At 44.7% G+C, this 15,831-nt stretch overlaps 1 protein-coding gene across 9 annotated transcripts in view; it reads left to right on the top strand.

Annotated features, from left to right (window-relative positions):
* Positions 1 to 15,831, top strand: part of siz (Brefeldin-resistant Arf-GEF family protein schizo) — a 90,095-nt gene that overhangs the window by 64,436 nt on the left and 9,828 nt on the right. For 8 of the 9 annotated variants that reach the window (XM_033477149.2, XM_033477145.2, XM_033477142.2 and 5 more), the window contains 2 exons: positions 14,023 to 14,367; positions 15,041 to 15,590. In XM_033477149.2, the coding sequence (XP_033333040.1) occupies positions 14,023 to 14,367; positions 15,041 to 15,590 (895 nt within the window). Of the gene's footprint in view, positions 1 to 11,531; positions 11,588 to 14,022; positions 14,368 to 15,040; positions 15,591 to 15,831 lie in introns of those variants that run through there. The other variant, XM_033477147.2, reaches the window with a different exon arrangement.

Genomic DNA, 15,831 nt, shown 5'->3' with positions numbered 1-15,831 from the left:
GTCGGCCTGTTTGGCAATCGGGTATCGACGGCGCGAACAGACGGATAGCGAGCTCGGCAGGGGGGCCGGGGGGGAGAGGAAGAGCGGTTCGTTGGCTTCCGTTGACTTCCGTCGGCTTCCGTCGGCCGGAAGAACCACGCGCATCGTCTCGAATTCATTAAAGGAATTATTAAAGCGTGCTCCGCTACCGGTTCTCTCTGGCCGCGCGGCCGCCGCGGGTCTCGACTAATTATCACCGAGCAATTAACAGCCGTTGATTGCCATTAACGGCGCGCGGAGTGTGCCTCGCAGATCCGACACGGTTCCAACGCGAGATTCCAGCCCCGCGAAATAACTCGCCGCGTCAGACGCGGCCGCGGCCGGCGGAGAACGCCGGGAAAGTCGCGGGAAATTCGATTAAACTGGCACATCGGACTTCTGGGGCCGCGTGACCGCGCTCTCTTGATTCTCTTGTCTCTCTCTCTCCCTCTCTCGTCTCTCGTCTCTCTCTCTCCCTCTCTCGTCTCTCATCTCTCTCTCTCGTCTCTCTCTCTCGGTTCTCTCTCTCGTCTCTCTCTCTCGGTTCTCTCCCTCTCTCTCTCGGTTCTCTCTCTCTCTCTCTCTCTCTCTCTCTCTCGGTTCTCTCCCTCTCTCTCTCTCGGTTCTCTCTCTCTCTCTCTCTCTCTCGGTTCTCTCCCTCTTTCGGTTCTCTCTCTCTTTCGGTTCTCTCTCTCTCTTTCGGTTCTGTCTCTCTTTCTCTCTCCCTCTCGTCTCTCTCTCTCTCTCTCTCTCTTTCTCTCTTTCTCTCTCTCTCGTGGCTCTCCGTCCGCGGATCTCGGCGAGGCTTTCCGCGCGCGAGTTTGTGCCGAAACGAGAGCATGAATAATGCAGGCGTGTTCGCCTCGCCGAGCTTTTTTCAGCTCGACCCGGAGCCGCTCTGCCTTCCCTTTCGCCTCGCCACGCCCCCTCGAATAGTGAATTTATTTTCTATTTCCCCGTTTTCTTTTTTTTCTCTTTTCGCGCCGGCCCGGCGCAAAACCCTCTTTTTCGAGGGACGCGTCTCGCCGAGCGGCGGAAGCGCGAGCTTCAACCCTTTCGCGGACGAGGGAAATAAGAAATAACGAGAGTCTTGCCCTCGCGCCGAGGGCACCCTTGAACGGTCGCGAAACGAATGCCGCCGGTCGAGCGGCCAATTCCACGGCCTAGGAACAAGTCGAAAATGCGGAATCAGGTTCTAGTTTCGTTCGCAACTGGCCCGAATCGCGCTCGCCAATAAAAGCTAACGAGTCTGTGGACGCCTCGTTCTTTCGCTGCCCGTTCGTTCCTTCGACTCGATCCTCTCTCTCGAGATCGTGTTCCATAGAAACACGGACACGGGTTTACACTGGGAACCACTGTTACTCGTACTGAGCCGTTGCAATTTCATTTCATTCTATTCAATTCCATTTCCGTTCAATTCAATTCAATTTTATTTTATTTAAATTCAATTCGTTTCAATCCATTTCAATTCAATCTAATTCATTTCAATTCAATTTAATTCATTTCAATTCAATTTAATTCATTTCAATTCAATTCTATTCAATGTAATTCATTTCAATTCTATTCTATTCAATTTAATTAATTTCAATTCTATTCTATTGAATTTAATTCATTTCCATTCAATTCTATTCAATTTAATTAATTTCAATTCTATTCTATTGAATTTAATTCATTTCCATTCAATTCTATTCAATTTAATTCATTTCAATTCAATTCTATTCAATGTAATTCATTTCAATTCAATTCTATTCAATTTAATTCACTTCAATTCTATTCTATTGAATTTAATTCATTTCAATTCTATTCTATTGAATTTAATTCATTTCAATTCTATTCAATTCAATTCATTTCAATTCATTTCAATTCATTTCAATTCATTTCAATTCATTTCAATTCTATTCAATTTAATTCAATTCTATTCTATTCTATCCAATTTAATTCATTTCAATTCAATTTAACTTAATCTGATTTAATTTAATTAATTTATATATACGGATTTTTAGAAGAACATATACATATATGTGTATACGCCAATTTTTAGCATAACAGCACAAGAACAAATCATATTTAGACCGACAAAGATTCAGCGAATCAGCAAGTTAGGTAAACAGTTTATATAAAACTTGTTTTGCACTTTGCGACTGCATTTTGTGTGGTTGCAAACATGTCTACTTTATCGCTTTCGTCGTCGCTTCTGCATTAGAGTATCTTGGATTTCTTTGTCGAATCACACCGTTGAGATAAATATAACTCTAAAGCGCCACGTACACAGTACGCTACATAAATATCTCGATAAAATCATCACCGAGATGTTATCTAAATTTTATCGATTCCCCCGGACCTGTCTATTATTAGATCTATTACTACCTTGGAATGTTTATTTTTTCCTGATCACGCGCACATCACATTTTTATGATTTAGAAGGGTCTACTAGCTCGTAAATGGTACAATGATGACAATAAAGATAATGAAAACTGCATGAATGCATCCCTCGGGGGTAATGTTTTCGCATAGTGTTCTATTGACGATGCTCCGAGGGAAAGAGGTAGAGAAAGAGGGGGAGAGAGAGAGGGAGAGAGAGAGAGAAAGAAAGGGAGGGAGAAGCTTTCGACCAGCCGTGGCAGAAAAAACATGAAGCCAGGTGCATGTTCCGAGGCACTTCACGGCAACAGTTCGCGCGCGTGTGCATCGTACGTGTGTGTGTGTGTGTGTGTGCATCGAAGCACACGTGCACTACGGCGCGGCACGAGTCCCCGAAACACCCGACAGACAGATGTTCAGACTCTTGCAAGGCTTTGATGCCACCCCGACTCCAATTTATTTCTCTTCCTACGATAGAAAGCGTGCGGACGAGCTCTCTCGAGGGCGAGAGAGACAGAGAGAAAAAGAGAGAGATACAAAGACAGAGAGAGAGACGAAGACAGAGAGAAAAAGAGAGAGATACAAAGACAGAGAGAGAGACGAAGACAGAGAGAAAAAGAGAGAGATACAAAGACAGAGAGAGAGAGACGAAGACAGAGAGAAAAAGAGAGAGAGACAAAGACAGAGAGAAAAAGAGAGAGAGACAAAGACAGAGAGAAAAAGAGAGAGACGAAGACAGAGAGAAAAAGAGAGAAAGACAAAGACAGAGAGAAAAAAAGAGAGAGAGAGAAAAAGGGAGAGAGAGACAAAGACAGAGAGAAAAAGAGAGAGAGAGATACAGAGAACCCTGGCATAATCCTAGCATCGACGTAGCAATAAAATTACATAGGCGTAGAACTGAAGCAAGGGAAATTCCCAGCAGCCCGAAATTTGGCATTTCCGGGAAACATTACTGCATTTTGTAGTTTCTATTATTAATAACCTTGACATAATCCTAGCATCGACGTAGCAATAAAATTACATAGGCGTAGAACTAGAGCAAGGGAAATTCCCAGCAGCCCGAAATTTGGCATTTCCGGGAAACATTACTGCATTTTGTAGTTTCTATTATTAATAACCTTGACATAATCGTAGCATCGACGTAGCAATAAAATTACATAGGCGTAGAACTAGAGCAAGAGAAATTCCCAGCAGCCCGAAATTTGGCATTTCCGGGAAATATTACTGTACTCCATAGTTTCTATTATTAATAACCTTGACATAACCCTAGCATCGACGCAGCAATAAAATCACATAGTCGTAGGACCAGCACAGATAAAAATTCGCAGCAGCCTATAATTTAGAATTTCCAGGAGAAATTACTGTAATTCTATTATTAATAACCTTGACATAACCCTAGCATCGACGTAGCAACAAAATTCCATAGACAAAGGACTATCACAGATAAATTCCCAGCGACCCGAAATTCGGCATTTCCGGGAGAAATTACGACAGTTTTCCCGCTATCCTGCGAAAGTTTCGTCGTTCTTTCCTCTCAGCGAGCACACAGGCTCGTGCAACGATCCGATTTGGCCGCGGGCCAACGGAAACGAACCCCTGATTCGATGAATTCCTCCCCCCACCCCCCGCCTTGATCTTCGCTCGACCGACGCGAGATCGAGGGCTATCGAAACGAAAAGTGTCGAGACGAAAGTAAAACGCGCGTCGCGCGATCGTCCACGGTCCGTCGACGAGTTTCCCGTCGCGACGGAAAAATCGTCGCCGGCCGTCGCGTCGCGTCGGGGCGAAACAAAAAAGGCGGGCGCGGGGTGCGCGGCTCGTCCGTGCCTCCGCTCTCGATAAATCCACGGCGCGCTCCTCTTTCTCGCGACTTTCCATTGTTGCGACGGCGACAAGCGCCCGCCGTTTGACTCGGCCGCGCCGTCGCGCCCGCCCGGAGCTTGAGACAATGAACGACGCCCGAAGGGTTGAAAGAGATGATATAGTCTGGCCCCGGTGGAAGGGATCCACGGGCCACTCGTTCGTTCGCTACGGGCCAAGACAAAACCCTCAGACGACGCGAGCGAGCTGTGCGCGCGCGGGGGTTGGAGCGGCCGCGCGGGGGTTGGAGCGGCCGCGCGGCGCGGCGCGCCGGCACAAGGGGGTTGGCGGGAGGGGCGGGTTTCTTCAGGTGAAGCGCATCAGCTGCCACTTGGACACGCGCCATAGAAACCTTCGCTGTGTTTCCGTCCTCCAGACTTCTTCCTTTTCTTCCTACCTTCCACCTTTCCTTCGTTCCTTCCTCCCCTTCCCTCCCCTTCCAATCTTCATTTTTTCCCTTTTTCCATCCCCCGCCGGCGGGCTCTCCGGAGCGGAATAGACCAGCGCGGCCCGGTCCCCGTCAATTATTCTTTGCCATCTTCCGTCGATTACGAGTGCAACGTTGTTTCGTGTTACGCCGCGCAACCCCTATATTTATCGCATCGTTCCGTAGCAACCCTTTGGATTCGAGCGGCGGCTCCGCGGCGACGCTACAAAATTGTTACGCTATTTTCGGAGGATTTTCCCGTTATTGAGCCCGTAATTATGTAAAAGTATAATAATATAAATAATGTATAATATAATAATATTATAATATATTAATACAATAATATAACAATATAATAAAGTAATAATATAATAACATAACAATATAATAAAGTAATAATATGATAATATAACAATATATTAAAGAAATAATATAATAATATAACAATACAATGAAGTAATAATATAATAATATAACAATATAATAAAGTAATAATATAATAATATAACAATATATTAAAGTAATAATATAATAATATAACAATATAATAAAGTAATAATATAATAATATAACAATATAATAAAGTAATAATATAATAATATAACAATATAATAAAGTAATAATATAATAATATAACAATATAATAAAGTAATAATATAATAATATAACAATATAATAAAGTAATAATATAATAATATAACAATATAATAAAGTAATAATATAATAATATAACAATATAATAAAGTAATAATATAACAGTACAATAAAGTAATAATAGAATAATAGAATAATATAACAATATAATAAAGTAATAATATAACAATATATTAAAGTAATAATATAATACTATAATAATTTAACATTTCAATAATATAATAATATAATAATAAATAACGATCGTATCTGCGCTCCCCAAATGGTCCATTTTCGTGTAAAATCCGAGGGTCAATTGGAGAGAATTTACTGCAATTGGCAGCCTGGTTAAGGGGAGGTTCCAATTGACGAGGACCAAAAAGAAGACCGCGAATTCTTGCGGCATCGTAGAAAGTGAGAAACGGCAGATGCAAAAATCGATATTTTTAAAGTTCCGGACCGGAACCGTCCCCTCGAGGGTTAAAGTGCAGTTTCCCCGCGAGATTCGAGCCAGCTGGTTACAACCCCCGCGCAGCGTTTAGAAGAGCCAAGAGTCCGCTTTTAATCGCTCACCTGTCGCGGTTACAGAGAGACCGGGCATTTTCTTTTTTTTTTCGCTAAATCGCGGCTCGTTATGCGCGTCCCGAGACCAACGTCGCGTAATTAAATGGCGCTGCGTCCACCCTGGCTTCGTTCGGTCTCTCCGGTTAGCTGCAGCCGCGAGTGCAATCGTCTGCCGTCTGCACTCGGCGTGCACGACGCCGTCGTTCTCTTTCGCCGCGAGACCGAGGGAAAAAAAATTATATTATTTCGAGAAATATTCCTCGATTAATGTTAAGCCGTCGTCGACCTTCCAACGTTAACCCTTTGCGCTCGAAGCCATTTTAACTCTTCGAAAATTCGAGATAGTTTTTCTTGCGCGCGATAATTTCTTTTTTAAGTAAAGATGATGAAAGATATAATTTTTCTTATTCCAGGGACTGGCACTGTTGAAATGGAATATTATTCAAATAATTATTCGGATAGAATGTTTGTTTCATTTGTTATCTGGTCTATCACCGTATTTGAAATAACGTTATTTGTTCGTCGATATGTTCGACAAATATCTATTGTATATCTATTATATTATAACATAATTTAATATTTAAGTATTTTATATTATTTAATATTATAATATAATAATATAATTATAATATAATAGATATCATATATTTATTATATTATAATATTATATTATATTATTATATTATTATTATTATATTGCTATTATATTATAATTATAATATAATAGATATCATATATCTATTATATTATAATATAATAAAATGTAACATAAAATAAATAAAATGAAATAAAATATAATACAAAAACGTAAAAACATAATAATTAATATGATCAATTTGTCGTTATACGGCAGGACTCGAATAGTGCCACCGTGGCACATCGGTTCACGAACGCACACACACGCGCAGTTATTGCAATATTTCTAAAAATGTCCCATCATGCATTACCGTGCATCGAAAATGACAGAGAACATTTTTAATCCCAGCGTGACCCAAAGAGTTTAAAACGCGCGAGGCCTCGCGTGCCCGTGTTACAGTTTCTGTAAGGAAAAGAAATTCGTACGTAGAAATTTACACGGTTGGCTCCCGGCTGTATGTAAATTTAACCGTGCATTAGAGCAGCCGAACCGGTAACGCGGTTCGCTCGTGAACTCGCTGTCCGCGACTCGCGTCGGTTTACAGTTAAATCGTTACCGGGCACGCTTTAAATACAATTCCCGCCCGGCGGCTGCTACTTTTCCCTGCAATTACGTTTCGTTTAAGAACCACCGTTTCGCGAGAATCGTGCGAAAGTGTTATAGAGCCGGGCTTCTTTGTCCCTGCGAGTGCACGGACCCCGTCAACGAAAGTTCCCGGGGCCACCAGCAAGAATTTCTGCTTGATTTCCCTCTTTCTCTCTCTCTCTCTCTCTCTCTCTCTCTCTCTCTCTCTCTCTCTCTTCGATGCCGGATCAATCGATCGATAATTATATTAATAATATATATATTATTATTATTATTATATGTATATTATATAAATAATAATAATAGTAATTATAATAAAAAATAATAATATTATAATAATATAATAATAATATAATAATATATAATAATATTATTATTAATATAATATAATAATATATAATAATATATTATTAATATAATATAATATATATAATAATATATTATTATATATTATTATATATATTATATTATTATTAATATTATTATTATTATTATATTAATATTATTACTATTATTATATAATATTATTATTAATATAATATAATATATATAATAATATATTATTATATATATATTATATTAATAATATATCCCCTACCCCCACCCCTTCCGTTCAGCAACCGGCACGCGCGTCGCCGCGTGTTCCGGCTCGAAACCGGCGACTCGGAGGGTGCGAGGTTTCCCGAGGAACGGAATCCAATCACCGGCTAACTTTTCCGGGCTCCCGTCAGCAGGCCTGTAAACGCATTTCGCTTGTCCGAAGGCGCATCTCGGCTCGTTACGCAACAAGCTTAATTGACGAGGATTGCGTAAGGCGTGGAAGGTTGAGTGTCACGGCCGGCGCGCCGCGTATCGTCATCGTCGTGACTGTCGCCGTTCGTCGTCATCCCACCGTTCTGTCCGCGTACCTGCTGACATTTGCGTGAAAGCTGATACGCGTTCACCTTGTCGTCGTGGTTGTCGTCGTCGCTGGTGGCTGGATAGGGCTGCAACCCTTTCCGCGTCCGCGACATTCGGGGAACGACGTGGCCCGTCGAGCAACGCTTAATCCGTTTCATATTTTCTATATTAATTATCTGCTTCTTCGTGGACCTATATACACGGTTTCGGATCATTTTTTAATACAGAATGTTCCATAATTATGTTAATAGTTGGAACGGGGTGATTCCTGAGGTAATTTCGAGCAACTTTCTCCTTTGCGAAAATGTTCTACGAGGCTTCGTTTACGAGTTATTAACGAAAAACGGTGGACAATGAGAGGCGAGCTCGGTTGACGCGAGGCGGCGCTAGGCGGCCGAGCGGTCGAAGCTCAGTGCCGCTGATTGGCTCGGCCGTCTAGCGCTAGACGCGCTAGCTCCTCATTGGTCACTGTTTTTCGTTTGTAACTCGTAAACGAAGCCGCGGATCGCATTTTCGCTAAGGGAAAAGTTGCTTGAAATGATCTTATCTTTGTGATCAGTTGAGTAATATTAAAGTCGATTTTCTCGAAAACGGAGCCCACGGTAAAAAAATGTACCGAATCTTGCTCTTATTTCTTCGCGTAGAATCAGTTTCTTTTCGGTTGTGCTACGAATTCCGACCCACCCTGTGGGTAATAATATGTAATATAATATAATAATGTAATAGTATAATAATACAATAATATAATAATATAATAATATAATAGAATAATAATATAATAATATAATAATATAATAATATAATAGAATAATAATATAATAATATAAGAATATAATAGAATAATAATATAATAATATAATAATATGATAATATAATATAATAATAATGTAATAATACAATAATACAATAATATAATAATATAATAGAATAATAATATAATAATATAAGAATATAATAGAATAATAATATAATAATATAATAATATGATAATATAATATAATAATAATGTAATAATACAATAATACAATAATATAATAATATAATAGAATAATAATATAATAATATAAGAATATAATAGAATAATAATATAATAATATAATAATATGATAATATAATATAATAATAATGTAATAATACAATAATACAATAATATAATAATATAATAGAATAATAATATAGTAATATAATAGAATAATGATATAATAATATAATAATAATCGTATCTCCTCTCCCCGAATTGTCAATTTTCGTGCGCGACCAGAGCGTCAATTCGGAGAGATATTCAGCGTCGTCTTAAGATTCGAACGTCGTCGTCCAAAGTACAGCGATTTTCCCCGATTCAGCTTCTCTTTTGAAACGTCTGAACGAAACTTGCGACACACACACACACACACAGAGAAGAAGCGAGATCGGTCGGCAGGCGAGTCGTTAAACGCGGTTTCCACGCATCGTCGCGGGGCAAAAAAAAAAGTCGTGAAAGAACCTGCGGCCGGGAGCGAAGAAGAATACTCGGCGAACGGGGGAGAGGGCGAGGGCGAGGGGAGCAACGAGAAAGAAGGGGTTGGGGCCTCGAGCGCTGTGCAGGTGCATAAAACATGAGACTGCGATCTCACTGTTCTCGCGTTTCTCGTAAACTCCTGCGCCGTGTATTAAAGGGAAAACAAGTTAATCGTGGAACGAATAGCAGCGGCAGCAGCCGAGTCATTCGACGGAGAGAAACTCGGCGCGCGCGATGACGATCCCCGCTCGAGCCGACGTTTACGGAGCGGTTCGAAACTTTCGGAGCATTTTTTATTCCGTTGATTTCGTCGACGCCGACGGGCTGCTTCTTACCGAAGATCGAAGCAAACGCGGGAGAGATACGCGCGCTCGACGAATTCGGCGGATCGGGGGCGAGCGTTATTCGCGTATTCGAACGCGATTGTTCGCGAGAAATAAAGCGGAGCCGCGGATACAATGCGAGCGATGAGCGAGGAGTTGCGAGCACAATGGGCCTCCCGTATAACGCGGTTAACTCTCTGTGCACAACGAGTCGGACTCGCGTCGCGAAGGTCTCACGCACGATCTACGAGATGCGAATGTCATTCGTTTCTCCGAAATCGGACAAATACTTATTATTAATATATAATAGATGTTTATTTATTTAGCTGTCTATTTATTTATTCGTTTATTTATCTGTCTATCTATTTATTTCGTCATTTATTTATTTATCTATCTATTTACTTATTCATTTATTTATTTATCTATCTATCTATTTCTTCATTTATTTATTTATCTATCTATTTACTTATTCATTTATTTATTTATCTATCTATTTACTCATTCATTTATTTATTTATCTATCTATTTCTTTATTCATTTACTTATTTATCTCTCTATCTATCTATCTATTTACTTATTTATTTATTAATTTATTTATTTATCTATTTATCTATCTATTTATCTATCTATCTATTTACTTATTCATTTATTTATTTATCTATCTACTTATCTATCTATTTATTTATTCATTTATTTATTTATCTATCTATTTATTTATTCATTTATTTATCTATCTATTTATCTATCTATTTATTTATCTACCTATTTACCTATCTATCTATTTATCTATTTATTAAATTGTAACATTTATTTATTATGTTCGTCACGAAAGTCTAGGAACGAAGGTAAACGAAGACGTAAAATACGTGCACCGACCCTAATCGGTGCGTTTTATTGCTCGACGCGTTGCGCTAATAAACGGCGTCGCATGAAAACCGGCGCTCGCGACATCCCCGGCGCGTTTTATAGGAACGCGTGTTCTAAGAACTCGCGTTACACACGGGCCGAGTCCACAGGTGTATGGAAACGAGCCCGAGACTCGGCCGTCTCGAAGGCTCCTCTCCTCGTTCGAGGCTTTCGCGGCGACGATCCGGGACTTTTTTCAAAACCGCGCGAGAGTTCATTTTTAAAGCGTGTAACGGCGTCGGCTGGCCGGAGAGGAGGGCACTTTGCCTTTAAAATCAGGTAATGTTCACACGATTAACCGGCGAAGAGGCGGCGAAGAGAGCCTGGGCAGGGGAGGGGAGGAGAGGGGCGAGGAGGAGGAGGTTAAAATCGATTCCGGTGCAGAAGGTTGCTCACCACTGTCGAGGCCGGTGTGCACGTGCTCTCTTCCCCCCCCCCCTCTCTCTCTCTCTCTCTCTCGCTGTTTCACCCCTCTTCCCAGCACGGTCTTGTTCACTGATTTCCGATCCTCGCGTCGAGGACGAAGAATGCCCCTGGCTGCCAGCTGCTCGCGTTGCTCGATCCTTCCTCTCGATCGGGGCCGCATCGTCGCGCGCCGGAACGATCGACAGAACCACGCGATCCTTCGCGCAGCGAGCATCGACGCGCTCGAGAGATCCTCTCGAGAAAAACCTCCCGCGTTCGTATTCCGAAGAGAGGGAGAGAGAGAGAGAGAGAAACTCCGATAGTCGTGACATGAGCAGAGTGTTCACGGTGGTTGCAAGGTGACCGTAAAACCACCACCCCGACGTCGAAGTCGTGTCCTGGTCGCTTTTGCGCGAAAGCATCGACACAATGGTGGTCCGACTTTCCGTGGTGCCCGGCTTTCTCACGGGGTACGTAGAAGAGCTCCGTTCGTTCGTATGTTCGTTCGTTCCCGGGGGTGCAGTGGTTACGCAGGGGGCGAGTTCCGTGCCTGCCGTGATGATTCATCATCGCGTGATTCACGATCGCGACCGTTCGATCGCGCACTGCCGCCGCGACAGCTGCGCTCTGTTAGAGTTCCTGTCTTTCGAACAGTGCGGCGCGAAACGGGCGTCGTTTCCCGTTCGGTTCCAGCCGAACGTTTGTGTTCCTCGTGTTTCCAACCGCCGGATATATCGTGCCGCTTCGGACGCGACGCGAAGCAAATCGATTCGGCCGTCGCGTCTCGTCTCGTCGAACCGGCCGTACGAAACAACGTTTAACCCCTTGCACTACGCCGAGACTCTGAAAAAGCTGTGCAAAACTTGTTCGCTGGAATGGTCGCTGGAGGAGCCGAGCGGCGGAGCTCAAGTGGCGCAATTTGAAACACGACACCTCGGTGATATGATATTAATCGATGTTATAAAATAATTGTAATGCAGGTTGTTCCAAATATGTCTCGCAATCCGAGAGTGGCGGGTTCCTCGGGTCATTCGAAGCAACTTTTTCCTTTACAAGAATTTTCTCCGACGCACCGTTAACGAGTTATTAAACGGAAAACGTGGACCAATCGGAGCGCGAGCGCGCCCGGCGCTCCGCCCTGGCGGCCAGTATCGCGTCGCGCCGGCCCTCCAGTGGACGCGAGGGCGGAGCGTCAGCCGCGCGCGATTGCTCGTTGGCCACGGTTTTTCGTTGATAACTCGTTAACGGTGCCTCGGAGAACATTTTTGTAAAGGAAGAAGCTGCTCCAAATGGTCCGAGGTACCCGCCGTTTCCGGATTGCGAGATATTTTTTAGACATCCTGTATATATATATAATTATATATTATTATTATAATAATAATATTAATATAATATAATATAATAATAATATTAATAATATTAATATAATATAATATAATAATAATATTAAATATAATATTATTATAATATATATTAATTATTATTATTATATATATACCCTATATGTATAATTATAATATATAAAATAATTAAATGCCCTAGTGAAACTCGTGATATTCATGTTTAGCATGGAATTGTAGCAACGAGTCAAACTCGTGATATTCAATTTTGGCACAGAATTTTTATCACGGGTGTCAGACTCGTGAAAGTAGCGCAAGGGGTTAACCTCGAACAACGTTCGACGCCGCTGGTGGACGATGCTCGATTGAAACGCCGGTCTAAAACGGGATCGTCGAATCGATCTGGAGCCGTCGGAACGGTGTTCCGTCGCCTGAACGTTGTTTCCGCGAACGGCGAGGAGCCAGAACGCCTCGTAGCGTCGAACGCGAGCCGAGGATCGCTCGCTGAATAAATATCGTCGGAGCTGCGAAAGCACGTCGGAGGAAAGATTCTCGTAGCGGCGGAACGAACGACCGAGCGAATTTGCGGGTCAGGAAATGCATTTCGGTGGAAATCGTAGGCCTATCTGCCGCGATAAGTGAAATCTCCGGAAATCACGTTTGGCAATCACGCGCGGAGCGGATATTGAATAAAGCGTCCCGGCTGGCCGGCTCGCGTCGCTCTCGCTGCTCCTGTTACTCTCTCTCGTTGCTCCTGTCACTCCTGCTACTCCTACCACGCGCGTCTACTCGCGCGAGCAACGGGGCCGCGCCGCGCCGGTGCGTCAGCGCGCGCGCGCGAGCCGTCCCGTAACAACGAACGAACGAAAAAAAAAAGGAAAAAACGAGATCGCAGTTCGCGAGATCGCATCGCGGGATTGCACGGTGCGGCACACGACTTCCCCGGTGTTTTTTTTAATTGCTCCTCGAGAACGGGGACACGCGCTCGAGCGCGCCTTATCGTTCCGCCGCCGGAACGAACTCGATGCCGGAGGCGAGAGAGGCGCTCGAGAGAAACGATGCGCTCCTCTCCGCGGCGCCGGCTCCGTGGCGCGGCGATAGGATAACCTCGGAGAGCTTGCCTAACCGACTGTTTTTTCGTTGTTTCGAAGGCGGCCGATTTCCCTTTCGAGTACTGCAGGGTGTCGCAAAAATGTCTCGCGATCCGGCAGCGGCGGGTTCCTCGGATCATTTGAAGCAACTTCTTCCTTTACGAAAATGTTCTCCGACGCACCGTTAACGAGTTATCAACGAAAAACCGTGGCGAATGAGTGATCGCGCGCGGCTGACGTCCCGCCCTCGCGTCCACTGGAGGGCCGGCGCGGCGCGATACTGGGCGGAGCGCCGGGCGCGCTCGCTCTCCGATTGGTCCACGTTTTCCGTTTAATAACTCGTTAACGGTGCGTCGGAGAAAATTCTTGTAAAGGAAAAAGTTGCTTCGAATGACCCGAGGATCCCGCCGCTTTCGGATTGCGAGACATTTTCGGGACAGACTGTAATAACGGTTCCGCTTCGTCTGTTCACAGCTTCCCGACGAAGATGGAGAGGCCGTCGCAGCACGGCTCGAACCCGAGCCAGGTGCACACCGCCGGCATGCACGGCGTGTACTCGTCCGGCAGTCAAACGTCTCTGACGACGTCCTACATCACCGGCCAGTCGTACATACAGAGCCAGAATTACGGCCACGGCCCGTACTCGTCCGCCTCGAACGTGCGCGTCTACTCGCACGCCGGCTACAATCAGCCGCAGAGCTACGGGACCATGGTGCAGGGATACGGTGGCCAGCCTCAGCAGGCTTACCAACAGAATCACCTGAAGAAGGGAGCCGCGAGGAACGGCGACGTGCTGAAGAGGTGCCGCCTGCAGACCGCGTAAGTCTCTCCGGAACAGGCGCTCTTTTCTTTCATTGAACGATGAAACGATGCGATGCGAGATGCGGTCGTTAACCTTTTAGAACGACGCGCCACTATAGTGGCTTGCTCTAGTAGCTCACTCGCTCATCGTTTGAACCAAATAATCGTCTTCATGTGCATTGTTTCACGCTTCTTTTGTCCTCACATCGATTTACAACAGTCCACAGGCTGTCCCAAAAATGTCTCGCAATCCGGGAATGGCGGGTTCCTCGGATCATTCGAAGCAACTTTTTCCTTTGCGAAAATGTTCTCCGAGGCACCGTTAACGAGTTATTAACGAAAAACGTGGACCAATCGGAGAGCGAGCGCGCCCGGCGCTCCGCCCTGGCGGCCAGTATCGCGTCGCGCCGGCCCTCTAGTGGACGCGAGGGCGGGGCGTTAGCCGCGCGCGATCACTCATTGGCCACGGTTTTTCGTTAATAACTCGTTAACGGTGCCTCGGAGAACATTTTTGTAAAGGAAGAAGTTGCTTCGAATGGCCTGAGGAACCCGCCACTTTCGGATTGCGAGACATTTTTCGCACATCCTGTATATACAGTATCAGACTCTGCCGTCCAGAGAAATAGCCTCGCGCAGAATTCAGCCGCGCCTAAAACGTTAAATTCGAGAAATCTGTTCCTTTTTGGATTAGGTACGAGCTGTCGCAGGACCTGTTGGACAAGCAGATCGAGATGCTGGAGAGGAAGTACGGCGGCGTGAAGGCGCGGAACGCGGCGCTGACGATCCAGCGGGCGTTCCGCAGGTACACGTTGCTGAAGAAGTTCGCGGCGATCACGGCGATGGCCAAGGCGGAGAAGAGGCTCAGCCGGAAGCTGCAGGAGACGACGGACCGGGGCTCGACGGTGAACGAGCACGAGCACGAGAGGATGGTCTACCACAGCCAGATCTACATCCAGCAGCCGCAGACGGCGAACAGGCCGATGCCGATCAGGAGCATGTCCCTCAGGGAGAGGAGGCACGTGGAGAACTCCCAGTCGCCAATCCCGAGGAGCCAGAGCGGCAGGTGCGAGGTACAGATTGCCGGTCATCAGCACGTGAACCATAATATTCATCAGACCGGCAGGCACACGCCTTCTCTCGCGCCAAGCCCGTGCAACAGACATCAACAGTTGCCTCCGAGCCCGTGCTGGGAGTCCAGCTCGCAGGAAAGCGGCTCCAGCATCCACTACTATAATCCCCAGGTGATTAAGCCCGCCGCCGTTGGGCTTTCCGCTTTTCGACGAAACGCAGCCGCGCGCGCCGCGCCGGCTTTTGCTGTCGAAATTATCCGGCAGCTGAAACACGGCCGCGATCGAACTCGGGGCGCGCGTTGAACGGAAATCGAGCGACCTAAGCGCGGAGCTTGTGAACTATTCGAAATTGCAAAAGTCGCGGCACGCGTCGGAAGACTCCTTTCGCTGCTGATAAAACGATTGAATGACA

This window comes from Megalopta genalis, chromosome 13 (genome assembly GCF_051020955.1).
Source record: "Megalopta genalis isolate 19385.01 chromosome 13, iyMegGena1_principal, whole genome shotgun sequence".
Classification (NCBI taxonomy): Eukaryota; Metazoa; Arthropoda; class Insecta; order Hymenoptera; family Halictidae; genus Megalopta; species Megalopta genalis.
This window is presented reverse-complemented; position numbering and strand designations above follow the sequence as displayed.